Genomic DNA, 27882 nt, shown 5'->3' on the forward strand with positions numbered 1-27882 from the left:
TTTAATCATTCACTCAGACATTATATCAAATGCGGTAGTGAAAGTTATATGCTGTGTTTCTTCGAAAGGCTTTTAATAATAATAATAATAATAATAATAATAATAATAATAATAATAATAATAATAATAATAATAATAATAATAATAAATGATATTAAATATAACAATGGGAAACACAGAATATCTCATTTTTATATGGATGATCTGAAAGTGTATGCCCACAACGAAACACAAATGAACGCCCTGCTGAATATAATAGACTCTTACTCATCTGATATGGGAATGACGTTGGGAGTAAAGAAATGTAAGCTGCTAACAATTGAACGTGGTCGGTACACGAACTCCCAATCATATGAGCTCCATACCGGATCTTTAATTGAGGGAATGACACAAACAGAGACATACAAGTACCTTGGATTTGATCAGAATGCAACTCTGGAGCACAAGAAAATCAAACAGGAACTCACTGATAAATATACATCGAGGTTGCATCAGATTCTGCACTGCTACCTAAATGCCAAGAACAAAATTAAAGCAATAAACACGTACGCTATTCCAACCTTTGTTTATTCATTCGGAATTCTGAAATGGTCTGCTACAGAAATAGACAGCATACAAAGAAAAACGAGAATTTTGCTCACCACCTATAGATTACATCATCCCAATTCATGCATGGAAAGGCTCACTCTCCCACGAAAATCGGGAGGCCGAGGAGTACTGGATCTTCAAGTCATGCTCCGGAATCAGATAAAGAACCTACGGAGATACTTCCATAAAAAGCAAGAACACAGCCTTCTCCATAAAGCTGTAGTACTTGCTGATAAGTACACTGTTCTGTATCCATACAATGCCTCTGACCCACATACAAATCACCAAGTATCCCTGCAGGAGAAAGAAAGGACATGGCGAGATAAGACCCTCCATGGAAAATACTACAGCAATCTAAACCAACAGAGCATAGACAAGAATGCGTCGTGTATGTGATTACAAAGTGGGCGCTTATTTGGAGAGACGGAGGGATTTGCAGTTTCTATACAAGACCAAGTAATAGCTACAAACACTTACAAAAAGTACATCAAAGACACCAGCGTACTCTCCGACAAATGCAGACGATGCTCCGTTCATCTCGAGACCATCGACCATATCACTGCGGGCTGCTTGCCCCCGTAGAATACACGAGACTTCATAATCATGTCTCAGGAATCATACACCACGCACTTGCTCAGGAAAACCAATTAATTCAGGAGCGTATCCCTTATTACAAGTACCATCCAACACCATTCCTGGAGAAACAGTCGATTAAGCTTTATTGGGACACTGCTGTAGTGACAGACAAAACAGTCAACCGTTACAGGCCAGACATCATACTGGTAAACAAGAAAACTGGGACGACTTTCATTATTGACATCGCTATCCCCAATGACACCAACATTGACAGGAAGTACAGTGATGAAATCTCCAAGTACAAAGAACTGCAGAAGAGATAAAGAGGATCTGGAAGATGAAACTGGTACGAATAGTTCCTGTGATTCTGTCAGTCAACGGCCTCATTCCACACACACTTCACAAGAGTCTGCGAGAACTGGGTCTTCCACCGAACATCTACAAAATTATACAACATTCTGTCCTTCTGTCAACATGCAACATTGTGCGATCGTTCCTCTCACAATAATGAAGATCCCGTGATCTACAGTTTTGTATATACCTGTACATTAACGTTTGTATTATAATGTGTAAATACTTTAATTATGTAAGGCACTTGGTGCATCCCGTGCCCCATTACTACCCATATTTCCTGTGGAGAAGTGTGTGAATAATAATAATAATAATAATAATAATAATAAGAATAATAATAATAATAATAATTGCTTCACATAGAATGCAGTAGTTAGGAATAATAGTGATTTTTCCTAGTGATTTACACGACATAGACACAAGTGTACATTTATGTAATGCAAGTGAAATTTCCAAGTGAACTCTGCTTCTAGTAGGTCGCTCCAAACATTCAGTTTCTTTAGAATTATAATTCTAAGAGTACAGTTATTCCATCAGACGTTCTGTTTATCGACGTGAATAGGAATAAACTGTGTTGTGATGAGTTCCAATGGACAGTGCAAGTATTAATTTGCCAAAAGACTCTACGCAAGTGATAGAAGTCAAACTTTCCTTCCTGTGGAAAATCAACACGAGTTTCCCAAGTGCAACTTATTTTTCTAATTTTACGTCTTGGTTCCAAGTTAAAACTGAGTCAACGATAACAATTCACAAAGTGCTGTGGTTTATGTGAATCATTCCGATACTGGGGGGACAGTTAGATGTGGACACTCGCGTAACGGAATCAGTGAGTGGTTCCCCGGCGCCGGGACCTTCAAGAATTGACGACGACCCATCGCTGTCTACAAGAGATTGTGGTTCCATGGTTTGTTTGCTGTCTATAAGGGACCGTAGTTCCATGGTTTGGTTGCTGCACACGAGGGATTGTGTTTCCATGGTTGAGTCGCTGTCCATCAAAGAAGATCTATGGAAACAACTTCAACTGTAACCAGCACAATTGTAAGGTGAACCTTATGTGAACAAATTCGGTTTAAAGAATTTGGAACTCATTGTAGCTGGGACCTCTCTTTGTACCCAGCTCCAGGTCTACACCCAGTTTGCCCTGCGATAAGATAACTTTACTCTCCGAAATATCTAGTCGTGCCTTATTATCAAATAATTTCCTGATAAAATATATTATTTCGATTTCTTCATCATCCGCTGAACGAGTAGGCATATAGATCTGCACTATTTTGGTGGGTACTGGGTTGGTGTCTATTAAAAAAGTTGTTCACTGCGCTGGTTGTAAGAGCTTACCCGATGCCCTATTTTCTTATTCATTATTAAACCATCTCCTGCATTTCCCTGTTCGACACTGTGTTGATAATTCTGTACTCGCCTGACGAAAAATCCTGCTCATACTGCCAACGTACGTCACGAATACCAACTGAATATAATTTTAGCCTATCCATTTTCATATCCTCTAATCTACTACAACTATTCAAACTTCTAACATTACACTTTCCGACTTTTAGAATGCCAATATCCATCTTCGTGATGATTGCCCCCTCTCGTGTAGTCCTCACCCGGAGATCCGAATGGGAGACTATTTTACCTCCAGAATATTTTACCCGGGAGGAAGCCATCATTAGTACATACAAAGAGAGCTGCATGTCCTCTGGAGTTAGTTATGGGTGTAGTTTACCGCTGCTTTCAGCCGAGTAGCAGAATCAACATTGTTAAGCTATATTAAATATTATTACAAGGCCATATCAGTTAATATTCCAGACCTTGCAACTTCCGAAAGGCTACTACCCTATTTTCGATAGTTTGGTCTCTCGACAGTTACCCATCCGAAATAGCTGCATCTACGGCTCGGTTAGCTGCTTCACTGGGTCGCACAAGCTACCTCACTGTGGCAAGTTCAGATGGTTCCCAGAGGAGGGGCTCTATCAAAATAAACAAATTCTTCAAAGCTCCTAAGAGACGTCTGTATATATGGATTAGTCCTGGAGACCGCCATCGGCAACAGCTAGACTTTATCCTGGTAAAACACCGATACAGGAAGCAAACTAAGAAATGTATGGCTCAACTTGGCAACGGATCACAATCTCATGAGAATGTAGACATGGCTAAAATTCCAATTAAACCAACAAGAAGACCTAGATTGACAGTCAGCTCTCTCAAAAATGGGACAAAACGCCACCGATGTGAAGAAGCTGTAAATCAAAGGATCATAGAAGAGTTAGGAATGGGAATCATTGAATCATGAATTGTTTATTTGGCATTAAATAAGTGCAAAATCCAATGGATACACTTCTGTATCGATACAAATTTATGGTTTGTAGAAGCTACACAATTATACCAAAGTAAATTGACAGATATGCGAGCAATAACAAACGAATTGCAATATTGTAAAAAGAAGAAAGCCCATCGGCAGTGTAGTGATGTTCACCATCCACGCTGTCAGTCAGTCCATCTGGGCTTTGAACCCTGGTAATATCTGGCAGAGGCATCTTATACGCGTTAAAAGTGTAGTGGCCATTCAAATGCAATAAGAACAAACAAAAATTGTTCAATATATCGTCGATGAATCAATTTATACATAGCGCATTTAAATAACTAAATATACATTATATTTAAGTAAATACGGTGGAAGACATTACCCATTCTGAGGGTACAGAAACCTAGGAATTAACACTCGAAGTTAATGTAGACCGTCCCAGTCCTTTTTAATACAATTGGCAATGGTGTACCACGGATTTATCAACAACCATTTATAAAGACGTTGTTTGAAAATGTTCAATGGGAGCTGACGGAATTATTCATCTAATTTATTATCATAGGATATAAACTTCATGGTTTTGATCCATAGTGAATTGCGATCGGAATAATAATTATTAAATTAATGTCACATGGTCCACCTTTTTCAATACCTTGTTATGCAATATTACTGAATTACAATTAAATAGAGCTTTTTTTACAACTGGCTTTACGTCGCACCGACACCGATAGGATTTATGGCGACGATGAGACAAGAAAGGGCTACGCGTGGAAAGGAATCGGCCGTGGCATTAATTAAGGTACAGCCCCAGTACTTGCTTGGTGTGAAAATGGGAAACCACGGAAAACCATCTTCAGGGCTGCTGACAGTGGGATTCGAACCCACTATCTCCCTGATGCGAGCTCACAGCTGCGCGGCCCTAACCGCATGGCCAACTCGCCCGGTAAATTGCAAATTTATACCAACCACAAAAATAACAATGTGTCAGTTTTAACCATATCTTCATATGCCGTCCTGACAATGTCCAACAGCATTTCAGCATGATTTTAACAAACACTACGTCAACCTTTTATTTTCGTTGGTCGATGTGGAAACACCATCTAGCAGTTCTGCGTCAGCTGGAGGTTATTTACAGTGGCATCCAGTGGCTTGCATGCTGCTAACACCACTCAAGTAGATTTGGTGATTGATGATCTGACTACAGAATTAACATTTACCAGTTCCCGTTTTGCAATTGAAATTGTAATGATTAGCAGTGATGGAACTAACAATTATATGAATATCAATACAAGAAAGAGTCTAGATGATGAGCGTACTCCAGATGCTAAGAATTTAGAGCCTAATTTTTTTTTCAGAACTTACACTCAGTTCACCCCATATTTTAATGTTAATTGTGTGTTTTTACATTAGTTTACATGTCAATTGTGTGTTTTTACATTTGTTTAGTTATTAGATGTATTACATTAAGGCTGAAGATGGCCAGCCAAGGCCGAAACTAGTCCCTGGTTTAGTAATGTAATTCAATAATATTGCATAATATAGTATTGAAAAAGGTGGACCATACGGTATTAATTTAATAATTATTATTGTAATTTATTATACAGTGTGATTCAGCAGCCCCTTCCAATAGAGTTTGCTGCAGCTCAACTAACGTGCACATAGTTATAAGGGTGCTATTCCCTTGCAGGCATACGTGGGATGTTACTGAAATGAAATGAAATGAAATGAAATGAAATGAAATGAAATGAAATGGCGTATGGCTTTTAGTGCCGGGAGTGTCCGACAAGTTTGGCTCGCCAGGTACAGGTCTTTCGGTTTCCTGCGTGTCGTGATGAGGATGAAATGACGATGAAGACGACACATACACCCAGCCCCGGTGCCAGCGAAATTAACCAATTATGGTTAAAATTCCTGAGCCTGTCGGGAATCGAACCCGGGACCCTTGTGACAAAAGGCCAGCACGCTAACCATTTAGCCATGGAGCCGGACACGTATGTTACTAATGTTTAGTGAGCACATTTTGCACATGATTCTGAACCCTAGCGAAATGATATATCAACCGTTCGCAAAATACGACGCTTGAAATGATGAAGCAACGTCCTTTTAGCATGCAGCTATGTTAATGTGTCGTGCCTCGTGACCGGATGAAAAGAAGAGGAGAATCAATGCACAAAACGAATTAACAGTGTAGTAATTAATGTCTTAAGCACCGAACCGGATGGCGCATGTACTCGGCTCTCGTCATACTACCAGAATGTTTCTAGCAGTGTAGCGAGCGGATGTGGTTAGGCGTTCGCCTAGCCATCGATACAATGTGCCATCGGCGATTCGAATCCTGCATCGTTTAAATATTATTGCATCGGTATGATGTTTGAATACGTTAACACAGGCCCACGTTTGCCACATTCAAACAGTAGAATGACACTGTTATTCATCTTGTGCCCTGCGCCTATTTCGCTGGTTAGGGCCTGAATGTACTGTAATCTCTGCTGTCATTCGGCATGCTTTCCACAGAGGAGTACGTTAACATGCTCCTCATTTATGGGGAAGCAAGACGAAATGCGTGCGAGGCACTACGTCTATACCAGGAACGGTATCTCGTTAGGCGACAACCGGCTGCTTCGACATTCCGCCGTGTTGAAAGACGCCTAGGAACAATAGGCGTGATTTCCAACCAGCCACCAGTCCACGATAGGCCCGTTACATCGGGGGAAACAGAAGAGGCCGTTCTGGGGGCAGCTCGTAATAATCCACACATCAGTACAAGGGCAATTGCACGACATGTGAACACCAGCCAGCCATCCATCCGTCTGGCGAATACTGCATGAACATAAATTTCACCCATACTATCTTGTGCTGCACCAAGAGCTCCATGGGCGGGATTTCGGAGCTCAGTTCTGACGCTGGCTATTAGGCAGGCTGGACAAAGATGTGACATTCGTATCGCATACCTTGTTCGCGGACGAATCGCGCTTCCACAATAATGGGAACGTCATTCGCCACAACATATACTACTGGAGTCCGGACAATCCTCACTGGGTGCGACAGGCGGTCCATCAAGTACGATGCGGAGTGAATGTTTGGTGTGTAAACTTGGGGGATCGCCTGATTGGACCTTATTTCTTTGAGGGCTATTGCACAGGCCCACCCTACCTGCACTTTCTGCGACAGGAACTCCAACTGCTGCTGCAGGATGTGCCCTTGAACGATCGTTTGACGATGTGGTTGCAACAGGATGGAGCTCCACCACATTCGACTTTGCCCGTTCGTAACCATCTGAACGAGGAACTGCGAGGGCAATGCATAGGACGAGAGGGCCCTGTTTCTTGGTCCGCCAGATCACCGGATTTAACGCCGTTAGACTTTTTCTTGTGGGGACATTTGAAGAACGTCGTTTTCACTGTAGCGCCGGAAAACCTCGACCAGCTCCGTCTACTCATCACGGACGCCTGCCCAGCAATTATACCTGGAGTATTTCAGCGCTCAAGACGATCTATTGGACACCGGGCCCGAATGGTCATAAACCAAAACGATCATAACATCGAGCATTTCCTGCGATAAAACATTGTCAGGAGAGTTGTGTTCCTATTATTTCTGGTCTGTATATGTCCGGCCTAATAACTAATCGGCCTTTATTAGGGCCACAAACACATTCACTCACACACAATTTGCATGAAAGCGGGTATTGAACTTGCATTGCGTGCAGTACGTATTAAACAAATATTTCAAAAACTTGCAATCTTCTCCGCGAACTCGAACCTCCCACCTGACATGCAAGCCCGTTCCGCCACGCCTTTACCAACTGCACTACGGTTCCGCACGACACACTGGACAGCTTATAGCAAGTATAAGGCTTACCGCGGTCACAATATCAATTTAGTGTTTCGCCGGCGTGTCAGGTTCATATGATCTAGAAGGCACACGCATGTCTTCCAGTGCTTAATACGAGTATAACATTACGGCATTCTATAATGCTGATGCATAACTACTAAGATAGCCGGTTGTGTTATCTGAGCATACCGGCAGGGCAGAATTTTTCAGGACCGAATGAATATTGTGGGTTGCATAAAACTACTCGCCTCTGTGGTGTAGTGATTAGTGTGATTAGCTGCCAGCCCCGGAGGCCCGGGTTTGATTTTCGGCTCTTCCACGAAATTTGAAAAGTGGTACGAGGGCTGGAACGGGGTCTACTCAGCCCCGGGATGTCAAATGAGTAGAGGTGGGTTCAACCATCCTGGAAGTTTTCCGTGGTTTCCCACTTCTCCTCCAGGCAAATGCCGGGATGGTATCTAACTTAAGGACACGACCGCTTCCTTCCCTCTTCCTTGTCTATCCCTTCCAATCTTCCCATCCCCCTGCAAGGCCCTTGTTCAGCATAGTACGTGAGGCTGTCTGGGAGAGGTACTGGTCATCCTCCCCGGGTTGTATCCCCGACCCAGAGTCTAAAGCTCCAGGACACTGCCTTTGAGACGGTAGAGTTGGGATCCCTCGCCGAGTCCGAGGAAAACCTACCCTGGAGGGTGAACAGATAAAGAATAATAATAATAAGAAGAAGAATCATAAAACTACATTGGAATGGGCGGCTGAATCACGCTGTATAGGGTTATACTTAACATGACATTTTTGAGTTTTCTTTAATCTACACTACGGCATATCCAGATGATAAGATGTATGGTATTTCGACATCCTGGTAAATCCTACTGTGCTGCTCTTCATATACTGTACACTGCCTGACAAAAATGATAAGCGCCCAGAAAGGGTGACTGAAAGTGAATGAAACTACATATGCTAAAAGACTATGTGCCTTTATTGAACTGATAAGAAGTAAACTCGTGTCCTCATTCCGAGGCTGTGCAGCTCTTTTCACGCACACCCCCAATGGAGGTGAGCTGCATGTACCATTTTAACCACATACCAGACCTCCTGCTATTCTTAAATTTCTGGCAGTATCGGGAATCGAACCGGGGCCTTCGAGGACGGCAGCTAATAACACTAACCGTTACGCTATGGAGGCGGACGTTGGATTGATTACAAGATGGGATGAAAAAGAGAAGGCCGTTGGCAGTTACAGGTGGAATGTTGGCGCCAGGTCAGTGGGGTGTCGCACCCCCCTTGGCCGTAATACATACTCTTATGCGGTTCGGAATGGTGTCAAACAGCCTTTTGATCCTCTCCTGAGACAAGTTCGTCCACAATTGTTGCAGCTGTCCCTCCAGATGCCATAGATTGGTACTGAGACGGACACCCCCTTCCAATGTCATCCCGTTCAATGATGGAAAGGTCCGGGGATTTTGCTGGCCACGGCAGGACCACTCCTTCTGGGTGCTTAACTTCTTTTTGTCAGACAGTGTATATCAGAAGATTATATACGTATAAATTGATTACCTACTGTTAAGATAGGCAGCTCAATGATAAGTGGTTTACAATGAGAGTGAAGGGGAACGCCGGCGATGGTGCGAATGGCTTTCTTTTGTGACTTTAAAATATCACTTATGTGCGCACTGTTGCCAAAAACATATTAGACTATACCCAAGAATACTCTGAAAATATATAAAATATCCAGAACGCACATATGCTGTAGTTACTGCATGCTTCAGATGACGGAGTAAGTACTTTACTCGGGATAAAAGGTCAATCATGGCGCAACAGCGCTGGCCCACGAAGCAACCGCTGCTCAGTCCGAACTTGTAAATTATGAGGTGTCATGTGGTCAGCACGACGAATCCTCTCTGCCGTTATTCTTGGCTTTGTAGACCGGGGCCGCTATCTCACCATCAAATAGCTCCTCAATTGTAATCACGTGGGCTGTATTACTCGGGATAGCCTGACACAAACATGGTTATTGTGGTGTTTCCAAAGGAGTGATCGGAGTGTCTTACCGTCACAGTATTTTTCCAGATAGTATGTTATTATGTGCACCAAGTTTGGTTGAGCAGCTACGCTGGAGCACACATACATCCATACTAGATGATGAGGATGATGATGGTTTGAATTGATATTTACGGTCTTTAATTAAGGTCAGCAAACTTTTCCTTAAAATTACATCCGATCTTGAAGTCCTTTATCACTAGAGCTGGGATTTCTATGTAATTACATATTTTGTTCCTTGCTATTTAGGTGCTGGAAAAAGTCATATGTTCATAGAACACTTTATTAGGGTTATTATTACCGAATTTCATTTTACATATTGTTTTTATATTTGTGGGTATTCTACATATTCTTAGTGATATTACATAAAATTACATATTTTAGCGTTTTCCTGCTTTCATATATAATAAATTGCTGAATTGAAGTTTTACACTTAATATATGGCTGTTGTCTGTTCTCTCAAAAGTGGGATTAAGGTAATTGAGTGACATGTATTTGAGAGGATGATAGGTGCAGGTAGAGACCCTTGCAAAATAGGTTATTCTAAAGGTTCCAGTTATCTGCAGGAAAACTGTTACTTTACATGTGCCTATCTTAAATCTTTCATCCCTTTTAGAGTTAATTGCTTTAAAACTAGCCACTTTCATATTAGAGTTTCCAGGAATATTTTTCTAAGCGCAATTCTGTAACCTCTTTCTTATGTACTTAGGAATTTCCGAATCTGTTGTTAGAGCTGTCTTCCTTTGAAATGTCTCAATTAGGCTTTAGTTTCTTTTGAACAGCTGAAGAACATAGTTCATGAACATCAGTTTGCTCTAGAGTCAATATGGCACCAGTAGCGTCCTCGCTTGCTTCAAAGTTAAAATCATGGATTGCAGTTGAAGAGTCCTTTGCAACTGATGGCAAAGTAGTGATTTGCCAAGCATGCAACAAACATATCGCATGTTCCATGAAATCCCAGCTTGAGCAACATGCACAAAGTGCTCTGCATAGAAAAAAACAACAGTTAGGTCTACAAAAGAAACAAATCCTTTTAACACAGATGCAGCCTTCACCTTCAAGTAACCCTTTTTATAAAGACTTACGCAGTGCAATGATTGCAGCCAATATTCCATGGTATAAACTTGAAGAGCCTGAAATCACATCTGTTCTGGAAAAATACTGCAAGCAACATGTTCCTAACCAATCAACACTACGCAAGGATTATCTTCAAGTCTGCTACGACGAGGTAATGTACAACATAAGACAGCATATAGGAAATTCTTTCATATGGGTTGCTGTTGATGAAACAACAGTTGGTAAGGGTAGATTTATTGCAAATCTTGTGGTGGGGAAGCTACAGTCTGACAGCGCTTCAAAACCATGTTTGATCTACTGTAAAGAGCTAGACTATACAAATCACTCAACTATTGCGAGATTTGTGAATGATGGATTAAAAGCTCTGTGGCTGACTGAGATGAAAGAGGAAAAGGAATTAGTGATGTATTCTGATACTCCAGCATACATGCTTAAGGCTGCAACTGCTTTGAAGGTTTTTTTACCCCAATATGCTCCATTTTACATGCTTGGCTCATGGACTGCAACGTGTTGCCGAAGATATTAGAGCTAAGTTTCCACAAGTGAATAGATTAAATTCAGCAACAAAAAAGTTTTTTTTAAAAAGCTTCACAACGAGTGCTATCTTACAAACAGCAATTGCCAGAGATACCACTGCTGCCGGAACCAGTGTTAACGAGGTGGGGGACATGGATAGAAGCAGTCAAATTCTATAGTGAGTATCTAAATGCTATAAAGACTGTGGTAGATTCTTTTGATCCTGAAAATGCTGTATCTATTAGTGAATCACAAACTGCCTTTAGGGACTCCAAAGTGGTCTCCTCAATCATCTACATCAGGGGCAATATCTGCTGGCTTCCAGAAACCATCAAACGTCTAGAAACATCAGGAATGCCACTGCAAGATTCTATTGCCATCACTGTCCTAAAATTTGCGCCAGTTACATCATGTAACGTTGAAAGACCTTTCTCTGCATATAAGAACATCATAAGTGACAAACGCCTTTCCATGACCGCAGAGAACATCGAAAAATACTTAATAGTTCACTGTGCTACAAAATTTAAGGAATAAACGTGCTTTGAGTGTTGAAAATAATAAGTTTCTATTGAATATGTGTGTGATATATTCATATAATATGACTACAAAGATATTGAAAAATACTTAATTGTTCACTGTGCTACAAAATGTAATATAAAGCGTGTTTAGTGTGTTGTAACTGACAAAATGATAAGTTTATATTAATTATATGATATTACATATTTTGCCCATTCTACATATTTTGCTACATATTTTGGTGCTTTTGTTACATATTTATGTACATATTATGCCACTTGATACTACATAAAAGTCCCAGCTCTATTTATCACACTCTAAGGAACCAATTCAGCACTTGCAAATTCATTTTAAAGTTTATTTAGTCAATAAATGCACCTACACAGTAATTACTACGTTATCCTTGTTCGAGAAGCAAATCACTGTTAGAGATCTGAACGCAACACTCCCACTTATTGAAAGTCGGCAGTGTAGAGTGGAACCCCTTCAATGAGAAATTCTTAACAAAATCCCTGCGTCGCACTGTGTTTGCTTAATATGTGAAATATAATATCTTGCTGAATGAAGTCGACTGTTGGGAGTAAATTTGCATAGACAAGTAAAGTTTTCATGAACTTTAATATAATGTAACATGCCATTCTTTTCCTTCAGCTGCCCACTGCTTCTGGAATGATGGTCGAGCAGTTGAGTTAAACGATTATAGAATGACGGTGGGGAATTTACTTCGAGAGTATGACCACTCACCCAACGATACTAAAGAAATGGTAAGTGAGTTTTCTTGAAAATAATCCAAGGAATGATGAATTTCTTTTACTTTTTATGAAAACCCTTAAAACTATCACATTGGAAACATCACTGCTTGAAAGAATACGCCTTGTTTCATGCACTCGAGTTATTCTAATGCCTACAGTACACGACTGTCAGATATTTTTATTTTCTCAATGTTTTTACGATCTCTCTGTTGGACATTTACCTGCTTTGATATAACCAGTCTGTAGAAACTAATTCAGTAAAACACAAATGTAAAAAATACCTGAAAATGAAAACATGTATTAACAGATTATTCATGAAAGAGACACCATTAATTAAAAAGAGAATGACCGAGCTCGATAGTTGCAGTCGCTCAAGTGCGGCCAGTATCCAGTATTCGGGAGATAGTAGGTTCGAACCCCACTGTCGGCAGCCCTGAAAATGGTTTTCCGTGGTTACCCATTTTCACACCAGGCAAATGCTGGGGCTGTACCTTAATTAAGGCCACGGCCGCTTCCTTCCCACTCCTAGCCCTTTCCTGTCCCATCGTCGCCGAAAGAAGTATCTGTGTCGGTGCGACGTAAAACTAGCAATAAAAAAAGAAAAAGAGAAAGAGAATGACATGCTTCGTTCTTGAAAGAACATCGTCAGATTCTATCAAATCACACTTTTAATTTTTAAATACTTATATTATAAACTGATGAAAATTATCAAGAAATGTAAAAACACGTATGTTTTAATTCTGCCTCTGCCTTTTTAATACTTGAAAGTCAGAACGTGTCTTATTGAAAAACTCTAGCAGTGCGTCACCTCTCTTTACTAGTCCGGCAAGGAGTGCGAGGGGGGGATCCCTTTCGTGACAAATATTAGCCATATAGGAAATAAAACAGTGGCTTTTAATATCCCACGCAGGATAGATTTCTGAGTCAATCAGATCACATGTAAGTACAATCAGTGATTAGAATACATCGAAATCTCCATATGTTCTTCCTTATTATTATTTTTCTTTCTTTCTTTCTTTCTTTCTTTCTTTCCTCTCTCCCTTATTAGTCTTTCATAGTACCAGTAGTATAAAATTCATTTCAAGATTATAGTAATGGTGGTTAGAAATGGCGGTGAAGAAGTACGACAAATCGTCTCAGCTAGATTATAAATTCTAAAATATGACGCTGACACAGGAGGTGGTTAGCAGAATTTGCAATAGTAAATGCAGTTGAGCTTCCGCCTATGTGAATTGGATTAATCTGCAGCTTACAAATATGCACGCATTATGTGCCATCGACAGTTATATCACACTTCAGAAAAAATGTATAATTGGAACATATTCATTTATCAAGTTCAACCAACAGATTGCTGGCGGCTATTGGTGAAAGGTTGTGAAGACGCACATGTCCACAGTGCAAAAAATACCGAAAAGGGAATTTCTGATCACAGTAGACTAACTTCATGAACGCTTTTTGCAGGCAATCTTCCGAATCACGCTGCTTTTCAAAGTGTCTGAGACGTCTCTGCTCTGTTGGTGACGTCCCCATATTCAGCTACAATCCAGGAGTATCTAAAAAAGTCTGCGAAAACAAAAGAACAGATGTGATTGTGTATTACACACATTTGCTTCAGCACCGCCTTGAACCGCCAAAAATAGATTGCATATGTACCTGAACAAACGGTGTGAATCCGGGAGGAATAATTCTGATCGTATTGCTGCAGTCAATAAATGAACGTCCATACCAATCTGTTAGTGAGAGGACATTGCGAAACTTATAGTGGCTGTGTCTTACATTATACTGTCGATGGCATATGCTCTTTGTGTACTTGTCATATACATATGAATTCCTTTCATATAGGCCTAACCCACAACTTACTGGCAATCGTCCCGTAACTTTCGCTAACTTCCTCGTGAGGACATCATTCTATAACTCTGCTGTTCGCATTACATACATAACAACATAAGGACAATTGCATTTCCATTCAGTACTGATCGATATTATTTCATCGGTCACTGAACTGGAGCACTTTCAGTTGGCTAAATTTATTCTTTTTTAGATCATCTCTTGATTGGAATCATATTAAATACAAAATTACGCAGAATAACTAACCCCCTGAAATCTCTATTTGTATGGTTATTTTCTGTTTTCAGATAAGAGATTTGTTCTTCCATGAGCGATATCGAGGCAGCGAACTGAATTTCGCTCATGACATTGTTATTGTTCGTCTGATGAAGAGAGTAAAGTTTTCTCCCACGGTGGAACCAGTGGCTATTGACTGGAGGAGTTCATTCAAGGACGAAGACCTGATGGGTCAAAGTGGAACGGTAAGTTTTCCAAACCAAAGATCTGAGGAAATTATATGTATATTGCACTCATAGTACTACACGCTGACTCCGTACGGGACTAACGGTTAGAAATAAGCTCTTTCTTAATCTGTTTACTCTCTAGGGTTGTTTTTTCCTTCGGACTCAGCCAGGGATCCCACCTCTACCGCCTCAAGGGCAGTGTCCTGGAGTGTGAAACTTTGGGTCGGGGATACAACTCGGGAGGATGACCAGTACCTCACCCAGGCGGCATCACGTGCTATGCTGAACAGGGGCCTTGTGACGGGATGGGAAGTTTGGAAGGGATAGACAAGGAAGAGGGAAGGAAGCGGTCGTGGGCTGAAGTTAGGTACCATCCCGGCATTTGCCTAGAGGAGAAGTGGGAAACCACCGAAAACCACTTCAAGGATGGCTGAGGAGGGAATCAAACACCCCTCTATTCAGTTGACCTCCCGAAGCTGAGTGGACCCCGTTCCAGCCCTCGTATCAATTTTCAAATTTCGTGGCAGAGCCGGGAATCGAACCCGGGCCTCCAGGGGTAGCAGGTAATCACACTAACCACTACACCAGAGAGGCGGACAGGCATGAGCTCACCGAACAAAATATAAGTCAGCCCTGTAGAAATCATTACATGCATCATTTAATACCTTGTAACTCCGCAACTGGCCTTGATAACCGCCTTGATTCGGTTACGAAACGAGTCCACAAGGTTGTGCAGGTACGACGCATCCAGGTTAATCCATTCGCGCAGTTCCACCAAATTGCGGCGATGCAGATGTCGGCGTTTTACCCGCTGTTCCAACATGTCCCACAGATTTTCAACGGAGCTCAAGCCATGTGCTTTTGCAAGGTAGTCGAGATGTAATAAGGTGGGGGAATGTTCATAAAACCAGGCACATATGCATCCAGCCCGATGGACTTTTCTGTTGTCATCTTAAAAAATCGGGGTATCAGTAGCATACTCATCATGCAGATGTTGACTGAAAGGCAACACCTGATCATCCAGAATGTTTAAATGAGCATGCTGGTTCATGTTAGTGGTCACCTCAGTGAGCGGGTCCAATTCATGAAATGAAAAACACCCCCAAAAAATCACGGACCCACCTCCGGCTTGAATCTGACCTTGCACACATCCAGGATGAAATGCTTCATTTGGCCTTCGGTGCACTCGACAACGTGCGTCATTGGATTACAGGAAAAATCATGATTCGCCAGACCACATTACGTTCCGCCAGTCAGCTACTGCCCACGTTCGATGATTTCTAGCCCATTGAAGACGCGCACCTTTAGGTGCCTGTGTGGCAATGGCTTCTTGCGAGGTTCATTACATGCAGTTCCCGTTGCAATGTTCTCTCGCTAACAGGTTGGGATGGACCTTCATTCACTGACTGCAGCAATTGCTGTCGGGTTTGGAAGCGATTTTGATTCACAAACCGTGATACGCATCTCCGGTCCCTCTCGGTCAGGACCTCTTTCCGACCACAATTCTGACGTCGTGTTTCGTGGCCACGTGTAGTACACAACTGCTTGTAGACACGTTGAACAGCCCGCCGAGATGGTGTATCAAATCCAACATCTTCACGCACCGTATGGTTTTGGGCACGACCAAAAGCGACTGCCGGGTTTCGCCACTCTGTCACATCCTAACATCTACCCATCTTGACGTACACTGTCCGCTTGAAACATCTACGTCTCACTGATCGCTACTGCCTTATCTCACGTAGAGACAATACGTGTGCGGTTGAACACGGGACTCGTTCGCTGCGCCATCTGTACAGGCTTAACGATCCATCTGTGCGTGCGCACTAAGGTGACTAATTTTTTGTCCGATGAGCTTACATACATACATACATACATACATACATACATACATACATACATACATAACTATAATTCTACTATGCTTAGTCATTCATTAATCAAGAATACGAAGAATTCTTTTGTGTACTCTTATCCAAGGGTCCAGGTTAGTCAACGAACACAAAGTGCACACATACTGGAGAAAAACCGTCCTATTGTGTCGAATGCAATAAAGCGTTTACTACCAAAGGTAAACTCCGCCAACATGCATACTGGAGACAGGCTGTTCCGCTGTAAAAAAAAAAAGCAATATGGCGATTTACAGAAAGGAGACTCTACAAAGACACGAAATTTTTCATACGGGATTAAGGTAATTCCAGTGCAGGGAACGAAGAAAAAAAAAACGTTTACCGAAGAATTTCAGCTCCAAACCCTCCAGTCTGTTCACAATGGCGAAAGGTACTCCCAGTGCCAAGATTGTAACAATGTTTGAAAGACTAAAAGACCTAGCCTCCGAAAACACATGACGCATCATACTAAAGACAGTCCAACCCGCTGCAAGAATACAACAAGGCGTTTAGAACTAACAGTAAACTGCGAACACACGCGGTTATACATACTGGATTAAGGCTATTCCAGCGCTGGAAATGCAGAAAACGTTTACCCAGCGAGATAATCTACAAAAACACCCGTTTGCTGATAATAGAGACACATCACTTCAGTGTCAGTAATGCAAATAAACGTTTGGTCAAAGCCCGTCTCCTAAGCAACACACCATGATGCATACTGGAGCAAGGCTATCCTAATGTTAAAAATGCAATAAAGCGTTTGAAGTTAGGGATAGCCTCCGATAACACGGAGTGCAATAACACGTTTCGTCTACTTAGTAGTAATCTTCGCACCCACGCGCTTCTTCATAACGGGGAAAGGCTCTTTCAATGTCAGGATTTCAACAATTATTCGGTAGGAGAAGTGACCTCCGGTTACACATAGTGATACACGCCCGGTGCTGGTGTTTACTAACGCCGATCAAGAAAATTATGATTTCCGTAATGTCATTTGATCAAAATTAGGATGCAAGAATATGTTCTACGTAAATAGTAGTGTTGTCCGTCTCACGCGATCTTCCTGCTAGGAGATTCTTCATTTAATCGTGAAGCTAATTTAGTGCCAAAGTCAACAGCCATCTTTATGTTATTGCTTGGCATTGCCTGCACGTTATTCTTCTCGAGGCAGACTAACTTAAACGACACCAAATCTTGGAAGTTATAACGCACTACCATCTTATATTTTCAAAACTACCATTGACCCACTGCTCTGATATCTACTCTATGAGAAACAAAATAATATTCATCTCCTGCCACGTTAAAATAACATACTGAATTAAAATGCCTAACGTTGATTCACAGTCTGGTGACGAAATTCCATGCCCTATCTGTAATAAATGTTGTAAGTCGGCGTTAGGAGTAAATATTCACATAGGAAAAGCTCACGCTGAGAAAAGGAGAAATAAAATCATAACACAATATGCTAGTAACACGAATGCTGGGGAATGCTTACAGTTGGTCGCTGATCATGAAACTGAAAATAGTAATCCTATGAAGATTTGGGAAGATAGGATTTCAAACATCATGCAATTCATGATATGAAAAACACCCCCCAAACACCATGACATATCCCAACGTTATGGCTATATTTTATCTGATGATCTACCGCCGTTATCCTCAGTTGCTTTCGCAGATGACCTAGTCATACTCAGCAAAACCGAAAATGATGCTACTACCTTGTTAAATTTGGCTGATGCTAATCAGCTGGAAGCTTTTACTCCTGAGGTTATGCAGTTCTTCGCAGATCAGGTTAATGAATTACCTGGCCCTCAACATCCTGCTGTTAGATATTACAAAAGTAGAAATTTACAAAATAATCGTAAATATGCCCATAAAAACCTCTAGTAACCCAGAGCGGAGGTCTAAAAGGCAACGAGAGAAGAAGAGAGAGCGTTATGCCTACGAGGTAGCCCAATATCATTTCTATAATCAGAGGCGGAAAATTGCTCGCAAAAGTTTGGACAAAACTAATAAGGCCCATTCTTGTAAAATCCCAATAACTACGATTTCGAATCATTTTGAAAATACTTTTGTTACCGAAAATAATAATTCGCCTCTGTTTCTTATGGAAAAAAGCACTGACTTACCTGCTGATATTAATATTTCTTTTTGTTTTTTTGCTAGTTGTTTTACGTCGCACCGACACAGATAGGTCTTACGGTGACGATGGGACAGGAACGGGCTAGGAGTGGGAAGGAAGCGGCCGTGGCCTTAATGAATGTACAGCTCCAGCATTTGCCTGGTGTGAAAATGGGAAACCACGGAAAACCATTTTCAGGGCTGCCGACAGTGGGGTTCGAACCTACTATCTCCCGAATACTGGATACTGGCCGCACTTAAGCGACTGCAGCTATCGAGCTCGGTTATTAATATTTAGTAGATGATGTCCATAAGGCATTATACAACATTAAAGTTGACACCTCACCAGGCCCAGACAATATTACAGTTCGTGTATTACGGCACCTCAAGGCTACTAAATTTCTGACGTTACTCATCAACACGATGCTTCATTTCTCCTACGTATCTTCAAAACTCAAAATGGCCAGAACAATTTTAATACATAAGGGTGGAGACATAAATGATATTGAAGAATGGAGACCTAGAACCATATATTCGGTGATTAGGAGAATAACTGAACGAGTACTAGATATGAGACTGCGTTCATATGTCACACTAAGTCCTCACCAGCGTGGCTTCGTGCCATTACCTGGTACTCATGTCAACTCTTCCCTCGTGAATGGTTGCCTCCAGGATGCGAAACGCAACAAAAAGGACTGTTGCGTCATTTTTTTAGATGTCACAAAAGCATTTGACTCTATTGGACATGAACATATCAAACGATCTCTTCGACAGTCTGAAATTCCTCCTAACTTGTGTAGGTTAATTGAAGCATTTCTTAAAACGAACACAGTTCAAGTGGAAGCTGATCATAAGAAATCAAAACCTATCGAAATTAAGTGTGGCGTAGCTCAAGGGTCCCCTATCTCACCACTGCTGTTCAATTTAGCAATCAATACTGTAATAAAAAATCTCACTGACCATGACATATCCCAACGTTATGGCTTTATTTTATCTGATGATCTACTGCCGTTATCCTCAGTTGCTTTCGCAGATGACCTAGTCATACTCAGCAAAACCGAAAATGATGCTACTACCTTGTTAAATTTGGCTGAAAGCAGCTTTGCAGAAATAGGTTTACATATCCATCCTCTTAAAAGCAAATCTATAATCCTGAAGAAAGGAAAATTAACTGAAGGAAACGTCACTACAGTCGAAGGATCACTAATCCCATCGATAAAAACAAACAATGAACGAATCAAGTATTTAGGAATTAACTTCGACAATGAAATCTCTCTTGACAGGCATAAATTAATAAGCTCAATAACTTTTGACTTAAATAATCTGGTGAAAACAAAACTTCTAAAACCAGAGCAAAAGATCAAGATAAGTTTGACAGCACGACGATAGGATGGACGAGGGTGGGGAAGATAAGTCAGACATGACGCGTATTATCCTTTTAAATACCTGGCAACCTTAATGTTCTTGCCCCTACTGAATTGGATTGGCACTGTCAACTACCAGACGGAGACCATCACAGCAAACATTTGGCGCACTGCTACCATGCATACAAGCGAGTACAGTACTCAGCTCGTCACAACGTGTTGCGCGAGCCATTCTAGGTGTCAGGATGACGAGCTAGATCGCCTTCACCGAACTAGTACGAGCTGCGAGAGCCTCTGTCCAGGGTACAACACGTAGTCGCGTAGTGGGGGATATACACCTCACTTTGACATCTAAATCAGTAACTTCCAATCGCACGGAGGTTTCAAACTCCTACCAAATTTTTTCGTCAACTTTTCTAGCCTGCACTGCTGCCCTACTGGCAGACAAAATTATAAGATGTTATTACGCCAATACACCAACACACTTAAGAATTACAAATCATTACTGTATCTTGTATTATGTATTAAAATCGTTCGAGTCTGTGAGACCCCAGTTTGTAGGATCTGCTACAGAAAATAAATGTCAATCGTAGGGTTAAATATGTATGCCAATTGCGTGGATTTACTGCTTAGTTCGAACATGACTTTGCATACTAGAAACAGACCTGTGAACGTGGAACTCCAGGTTCCTGTGTCTTCAGTGACAGCTACCACTGCCTTCGTTCAGTCACAGTTCCCCATTTCGACTAAATTATCACAAAAATACTGCATTATGAACTTTCAGAATTTATCATTTTCATGGGACCAATTTTGGCGTATCTGGATTTCAGTGAAGGTGATATATGTATCTTTCTAATTAGGAACATACTTATACTAATTCTGTGTCTTAAGTTTAGTTGTTTTAATTGTTTTACGGTGAAGATTTTCTTATGCATGTTTCAGGTTGTGGGGTGGGGATACACGGAGTTTGATCAACCAAGCTACACTAGGATTGCCGTGAATCTACCATACATTGACTTTGATACATGTTGGAAAACTGTTCCTCGGGCTTTCCGTTCTTATATTACCCCAGACAAATTCTGCGCGGGACTTCGTAACGGTGAGTATATATTCCGGATTTTTACCGTCTATTTGGTAAAGAAAGTTCGAACTGCAAACTAACTTAAAGTTTTGAAACAAAGAAAGCAATTACGATTTGCTAGAGCCGGTGGTTCATTTCGTGACTTCTGGGCCAATAATAGTGTTTCAATATTGATCCATGTGACTCACCTACAAAGTTCAAAGTTCCTATATTCTGTATATATACTGTAGATGGAAATGTCTATACAGTATTGAATTTGGCGGTAATATTTAAATAATAACTACTATCTCGCCTTGGAGGAAAAGTTAATAAAAAGTTCATTCGTACGCTCTGTAGTAATATTTCTATTATTTTTCAAGGTTTTCAAGATTGTATATGTTACGTTTGAAATGAAGACTTCGACAACTATCAATATTTAACATTACATTTTACTCTTTTCGATACAAATCGACATCGATACAGACATCTGAGAGTGGGTATGAGGTAGGGATCTACGCTCAGATGGCCTTCACTTGAACTGCAGTGGTACGTATAAGTTAGGATGTATGTTTGGAAGGGTTATAGGGAGGTACATTCAGGGAAACGGGATGGACTAGGGAGCGGTAATTATGTTAAAGGGATCTGGACGTCAAATAGGGATGACATAAAAAATGTTAGAGATGAATTGTAGAAGTACTAAAAAGATAGAAATAGAATTAAGTAATATAATAGATATATACTTATCAGATATTGTAATAGGAGGTGAATCATGGCTGAGAAATGATATAATGTATGCAGACATTTGCTCACGGAACTGGAGTATATATCGTTAGAGATAGAATAGGAATGGTAGGAGGGGGAGAATTAATTCTGGTGAAATAAGAATTTGTAAGCTACAATAAAGGTCAAAGATGACAAACATGAAATTCTAGGTGTAAGATTCATCTGAGGGAATAGACCCTGAAAGGATGACGCAGGCGCTGATTCGGAATTATTTCATAAGATAATCAGCTATGTGGAAAACGATAAGGAAAGGAACGCGTAGTAGGTGATCTCAATTTAACAAATGCCAATTGGGAAGGAATGCGAACGATAGGAAGCATGACCAACAAATGGCAAATAAGTTAATCTGTGAAGGACAGCTGAATCAGAAAGTGATGGAACCAACTAGAAGGAAGAATATTTTGGATGTGGTGCTGGTAAAACCAGATGAGCTTTATAGAGAAATTGAAGTAATAGATGGTATTAGTGATCACGAAGCTGTTTTTATCGCAGTTAAAACTAAATGTGATAGAAAGGAAGGTAGGACTATTAGGCAGTACCATATGGCTGATAAAACAGGCTTGAGGGATATTTAAAAAGTAATTATGATAAGTGGAAAACGGTAAATAAAAATGTAAACAGACTGTGAAATATGTTTAAAGCAATTGTTCAGGAATTTGAAAACAACGATGTTCCTTTAAAAGTGATAAGGAATGGTAAATACCCGCTATGAGAAGTATGAGAGAATTAAAGAGACTAAGAAGGAGGTGCAGGGTAGAAAGAAATAGAATTAGAAATGGTTGTGGAAGTAAGGAGAAATGCAGGAATTTACTAAGAAATCTAGCGAAGACGTCAGCCAAGGATAACATGATGGCAAGCACAATTGTCAGTCATACACATTTTAGTGAAAAATGGAAGTGTACGTATAGGTACTTTAAGCCAGAAACAGGTTCCAAGAAATATATGCCAGGAATAATTAATGAAGAAGTAGAGTGTGTATGCGAGGATCTACAGAAGGCAGAAGTATTCAGTCAGCAGTATGTAAAGACAGTTAGTTACAAGGATAATGTCCAGATGGAAGAATTGACTGATACTAACGAAGTATTGAAATTTAGCTACGATAAGAAAGACATTTACAATAACATACAAATTTGAAAACTAGAAAAGCAGCTGGGATTGAAAAGATTTCTGGGGATATACTAAAGACAATGGGTTGGGATATAGTGCCATATCTGAAGTGCTTATTTGATTACTATTTTCATGAAGGAACTATACCGTACCAAATGAATGGTGAGTTGCTGTGTGTAAAGGAAAGGGTGAAAAACATAAAGCTCAGGCCAGTCAGTTTGACATGCGTTGCATGGAAGCTTTAGGAAAGCATTCTTTCTGATTATATTTGACATGTTTGCGAAATTAATAGCTGGTTCGATAGAAGGCAGTTCGAGTTTAGGAAAAGTTATGACACTGAAGCTCAACTTGTAGGATTCCAGAAAGATGTAGCAGATATCTTGAACTCGGGAGTCAAATGGACTTTGTCGCTATTGACCTTTCTAAGGCATTTGACAGGGCAGATAATGGGAGGCTACTGGTAAAACTGAGTGCAATTTGACTAGACAAAAGAGTGGTTGAATGGGTGGCTATATTTCTAGAAAACAGAGCTCAGAGAATTAGAGCAGAATTAGACAAAGTTGTGAGATGAACACCAGGCAAATGCTATGGTGATAAAAAGGGTTAAAAGTCAGGTTCATTGATATACTAAGAAGGAACATTTTTACCTTCGTAACAATGTGCAATACATTAATATTACTGTATATCGTGGCACAACAAGTGATTAAATGTTGTATTAAAAGAGTGTGGTAGTGAATTTCTGAGGTGTAACCTTTTTTCGCCATATGTATCCTTGTGTTTGATAGTTTCCATGTTCATGTTATCAAGGATCCAAGGTCACACCTTGAGGATACAAAGGACTTGAATGTGATTTTTTGTGAACTCACACAAATACTAATACTGGACCTTCATGTTGTCACATATATATAATGATATGAGTAAAGAAGTGGAATCAGAGATAAGGCTTTTTTGGATTGTGTTATTTTGTATAGAGTAATAAATAAGTTACAAGATTGTGAGCAACTGAAAAACGACCTCGACGAAGTTGTGAGATGAACAGGAGGCAAATGCTATGGTGATAAAAAGGGTTAAAAGTCAGGTTGTGAATTTCACTAATACGAAACGTCCTCTCAGTTTTAATTGCTGCGTTGATGGGGTGAAAGTTCCTTATGGGGGTCACTGCAAGTACATAGGTTTTAATATAAGGAAAGATCTTCATTGAGGTAATCACATAAACAGTATTGTAAATAAAGGGTAAAGATCTCTGCACGTGGTCATGAGGGTATTTAGGGGTTGTAGTAAGGATCTAAAGGAGAGGGCATGTAAGTCTCTGGTAAGACCCCAACTAGAGTATGGTTCCAGTGTATGGGACCCTCACCAGGATTATTTGATTCGAGAAGTGGAAAAAATCCAAGGAAAAGCAGCTGGATTTGTTCTGTCTGATTCCCGACAATAGAGTAGCGTTACGGAAATGTTTCAAAGTTTGGGCAGGGAAGACTTAGGGAGACATGACGAGATGCTCGACTAATTGGTATGTTCCGAGCTGTCAGTGCAGAGATGGCGTGGAATGTCATTAGCATACAAATTTGTTTGAGTGGTGTTTATAAAAATAGGAAAAATATATTGAAATTCAAGAGGACAAACTGTGGCAAATATTCGTTTATAGGAAGAGAAGTTAGGGATTGGAATAATGTACCGAGGGGGATGTTCAAAAAATTTCGCAATTCTTTGCAAATTATTTAAGAAAACTAGAGAAACAAGAAATAGGGAATCTGCCACCTGGGTGACTGCCCTAAATGCAGATCTGCGGTGACTGATTGTCAAATATTCATTGATATACTAAGAAGGAACATTTTTACCTTCGTAACAATGTGCAATACATTAATATTACTGTATATCGTGGCACAACAAGTGATTAAATGTTGTATTAAAAGAGTGTGGTAGTGAATTTCTGAGGTGTAACCTTTTTTCGCCATATGTATCCTTGTGTTTGATAGTTTCCATGTCCATGTTATCAAGGATCCAAGGTCACACCTTGAGGATACAAAGGACTTGAATATGATTTTTTGTGAACTCACACAAATATTGCAGCCTCTTGATGTGCCAGCGAACATACCATTAAAGATTTAAAAATGCCAGTCATGTTCTTAGTGGATGGACTGCGACGACTCCGGTGGGACAATATTTCGGCATCTGGGCGTCTCGAAAGATCATTCTTAGTGTTTATGTGTGACAAGTTCGCGTCATTGGCTACCAGCATGTTAAATAACTCCTACGTAAAACATATTGTCACATGTGTATAAGGGCGGAAATCATAGGTCCATTTTATGTTAAAGAAACCCTGAAAGAGTAACTTTCCAACTCGTTATTGTTCCTTACTGAGGAAATCTAGGAAAACCCCTTTTCCGGTAAGGAAACTCCGCTGTTTACTTGTAACTTATAATATTGTTAACCATTTTCACAATACATAACAGTAATTTGATCACAATATAGGTTAAGGTTATTTTGGTATTTACGTTATGTTGATGATACTGTACTGCGTAACAGTGACATTTACGTGATATGCATTTATCTCTTTGTTTTAGAACTGTTACGACTATATTATCGGACTTTCTACATTCTATTACTTCTTCAAATTTCAAAATAAGTCTCTAATCTGATTTCTATTTTCATTTGTTGAAAAGCTTTCCTTCAGGTATAATTATAAAACTTACCATCTGGTGCTACTGAGGCCTATGCTGAAATAATAATGGAGGTAATCACAATACAAAACAATATTAGCTTCCGTAATAGTATAGTAATAAAATGAAATATGGATCCCAAATAAATAAAATGCGGAAATCTCTTGCTTGATCGTTGCCTATGAGATTGATTGAACTGGCAGTGTTCACCCTATCCTCCCGTGAGTGATAACAATTTTGTAAAAACGATATTTCCGAATACTAAATGCTGATACAGGTTCTCTGTGGGGGGGGGGGTGGTAGAATAACACCCACGGTATCCTCTGCCTGTCATAAGAGACGGCTAAAAGGGGCCCCAGGGACACTTAACTTGGAGGCGTAGTTTGTGACCACGGAACCCTTAGCTGAGTCCTGAAATTGCTTCCACTTACTTATGCTAGGCTCCTCACTTTCACCTATCCTATCCGACCTCCCTTGTTCAACTCTTGTTCTTTTCCGACCCCGACGACATTAAGTTACGAGGACTAGGGAATTTTTCTATTTCATAGTTTTCGTGGCCGTTTTTCTTTCTTTGTCCGGTAGCTTAATTTTTCGAAGTGTCTGACCCCTTCAATTTTTTTCTATCTGATTATTAACAGAGAATGGCTGCCTAGATGTACTTCCTCTTAAAACAATCACCACCACCACCACCACCACCTCGCTCTAAAAGCAACGACTATGAATTAGGTGCTAAGTCTGTTACAGCCATAAAGGATGATAAACACATATTATTATTATTATTATTATTATTATTATTATTATTATTATTATTATTATTATTGGTGACCTGAGAAGCCCAGTGGCTTAGCTGCTGGCTCTCAATCTGAACGACTGAGGTTGGCATTTCGACCGATCCCATGTTGGAATTTTGACTTGAAATATCACGTAGCGTCAGGAACTGTATCGGGTCATAAACCAATATCCAAAACTCAAAATACCGAGGGAGTAGGCTGCACGGTATGATCGTTTACCTGAGCACTTGCATTCGGGAGATGGTGGGTTCGAATCCCGTCGACAGCCTTGAAAATTGTTTTCCGTGGTTTCCGATGTTCACACCAGTCAATCCTAATTTTATTTAGGCCACGCCCGATTAAACCACTAGTAAAATAAAAGGCCACAATTTTACATTGGCCTCAGACGTACTTCGTATATTAATAATAATAATAATAATAATAATAATAATAATAATAATAATAATAATAATAATAATAATAATAAAGGGAGGCTGATAATATCTTGAACTCATTTTCCTGAACGGCATGCTTTCTTGTTCAGGTACCACGGTGTGTCCCGGCGACAGTGGCGGTGGTTTGGTGTTTGCTGACATCGTTGAGAAGAAGTGGTATATACGAGGAATTGTGAGCGTCGGAGTGCAGCCTGACGCCAAGAGCAAGTGTCGCAAAGCCCAGTTCTCGGCATTCACGAGTATCAGCAGCTACCGGACGTGGTTGCGGGAGAAGTTCGTTCTAATAGGGGAGAGCTTGAGTAACCCGCTGACACAGACAGAAAAGACTATCGACCCAGATGTCATTGTGTTTCCTTCTGACTGACCACCACCTGATTATGAGAGGAAGTAATTATTGATAACTTATTAACACGCACATTTCTCAACTGCTTGGAGTTTTATTTATTTATATTCAATTTTTATTTATGTATTCATTAAAGTACATGCACAATAAAAAAGTGAGTTTATTTGTAGACTTATGTTAATTCTAAACAGTATTTACTGTATCGTGTCTAACTTTACGTTTTCAACAGTAATATAATTTGAGGTGCAGATTTCATTCTAGTTTTCAAACATCTAGAATATTTTAATTAATTTATAGGATTGAACACCAACACCTCCTGTCTCATTTTAAATCTTCAATCGTGTATAATTACAGTTTTGGGAGAATTAATTTCAGTTGGTTTATGTTGTATTTCGTCTTTTCTTGTATTTACGATCTGATATTTGTATTTTTGCTCTTGTCATCTTACGCACGTGTTCCACAAAGTTATTTTTGAGATTTTCCATCTAGCGGGACAATA

At 40.3% G+C, this 27882-nt stretch overlaps 1 protein-coding gene across 2 annotated transcripts in view; it reads left to right on the forward strand.

Moving 5' to 3' along the window:
* Nucleotides 1-27566, forward strand: part of LOC136867254 (CLIP domain-containing serine protease HP8) — a 62971-nt gene extending 35405 nt beyond the window's left edge. The window contains exons 3-6 of one of the 2 annotated variants that reach the window (XM_067144395.2): nt 12446-12558; nt 14682-14855; nt 21148-21304; nt 27130-27566. In XM_067144395.2, the coding sequence (XP_067000496.2) occupies nt 12446-12558; nt 14682-14855; nt 21148-21304; nt 27130-27404 (719 nt within the window). In that variant the 3' untranslated portion in view covers nt 27405-27566. The remainder of the gene's footprint in view (nt 1-12445; nt 12559-14681; nt 14856-21147; nt 21305-27129) is intronic. The other variant, XM_068227060.1, reaches the window with a different exon arrangement.
* Nucleotides 27567-27882: the final 316 nt, after the last annotated feature.

This window comes from Anabrus simplex, chromosome 3 (genome assembly GCF_040414725.1).
Source record: "Anabrus simplex isolate iqAnaSimp1 chromosome 3, ASM4041472v1, whole genome shotgun sequence".
NCBI lineage: Eukaryota > Metazoa > Arthropoda > Insecta > Orthoptera > Tettigoniidae > Anabrus > Anabrus simplex.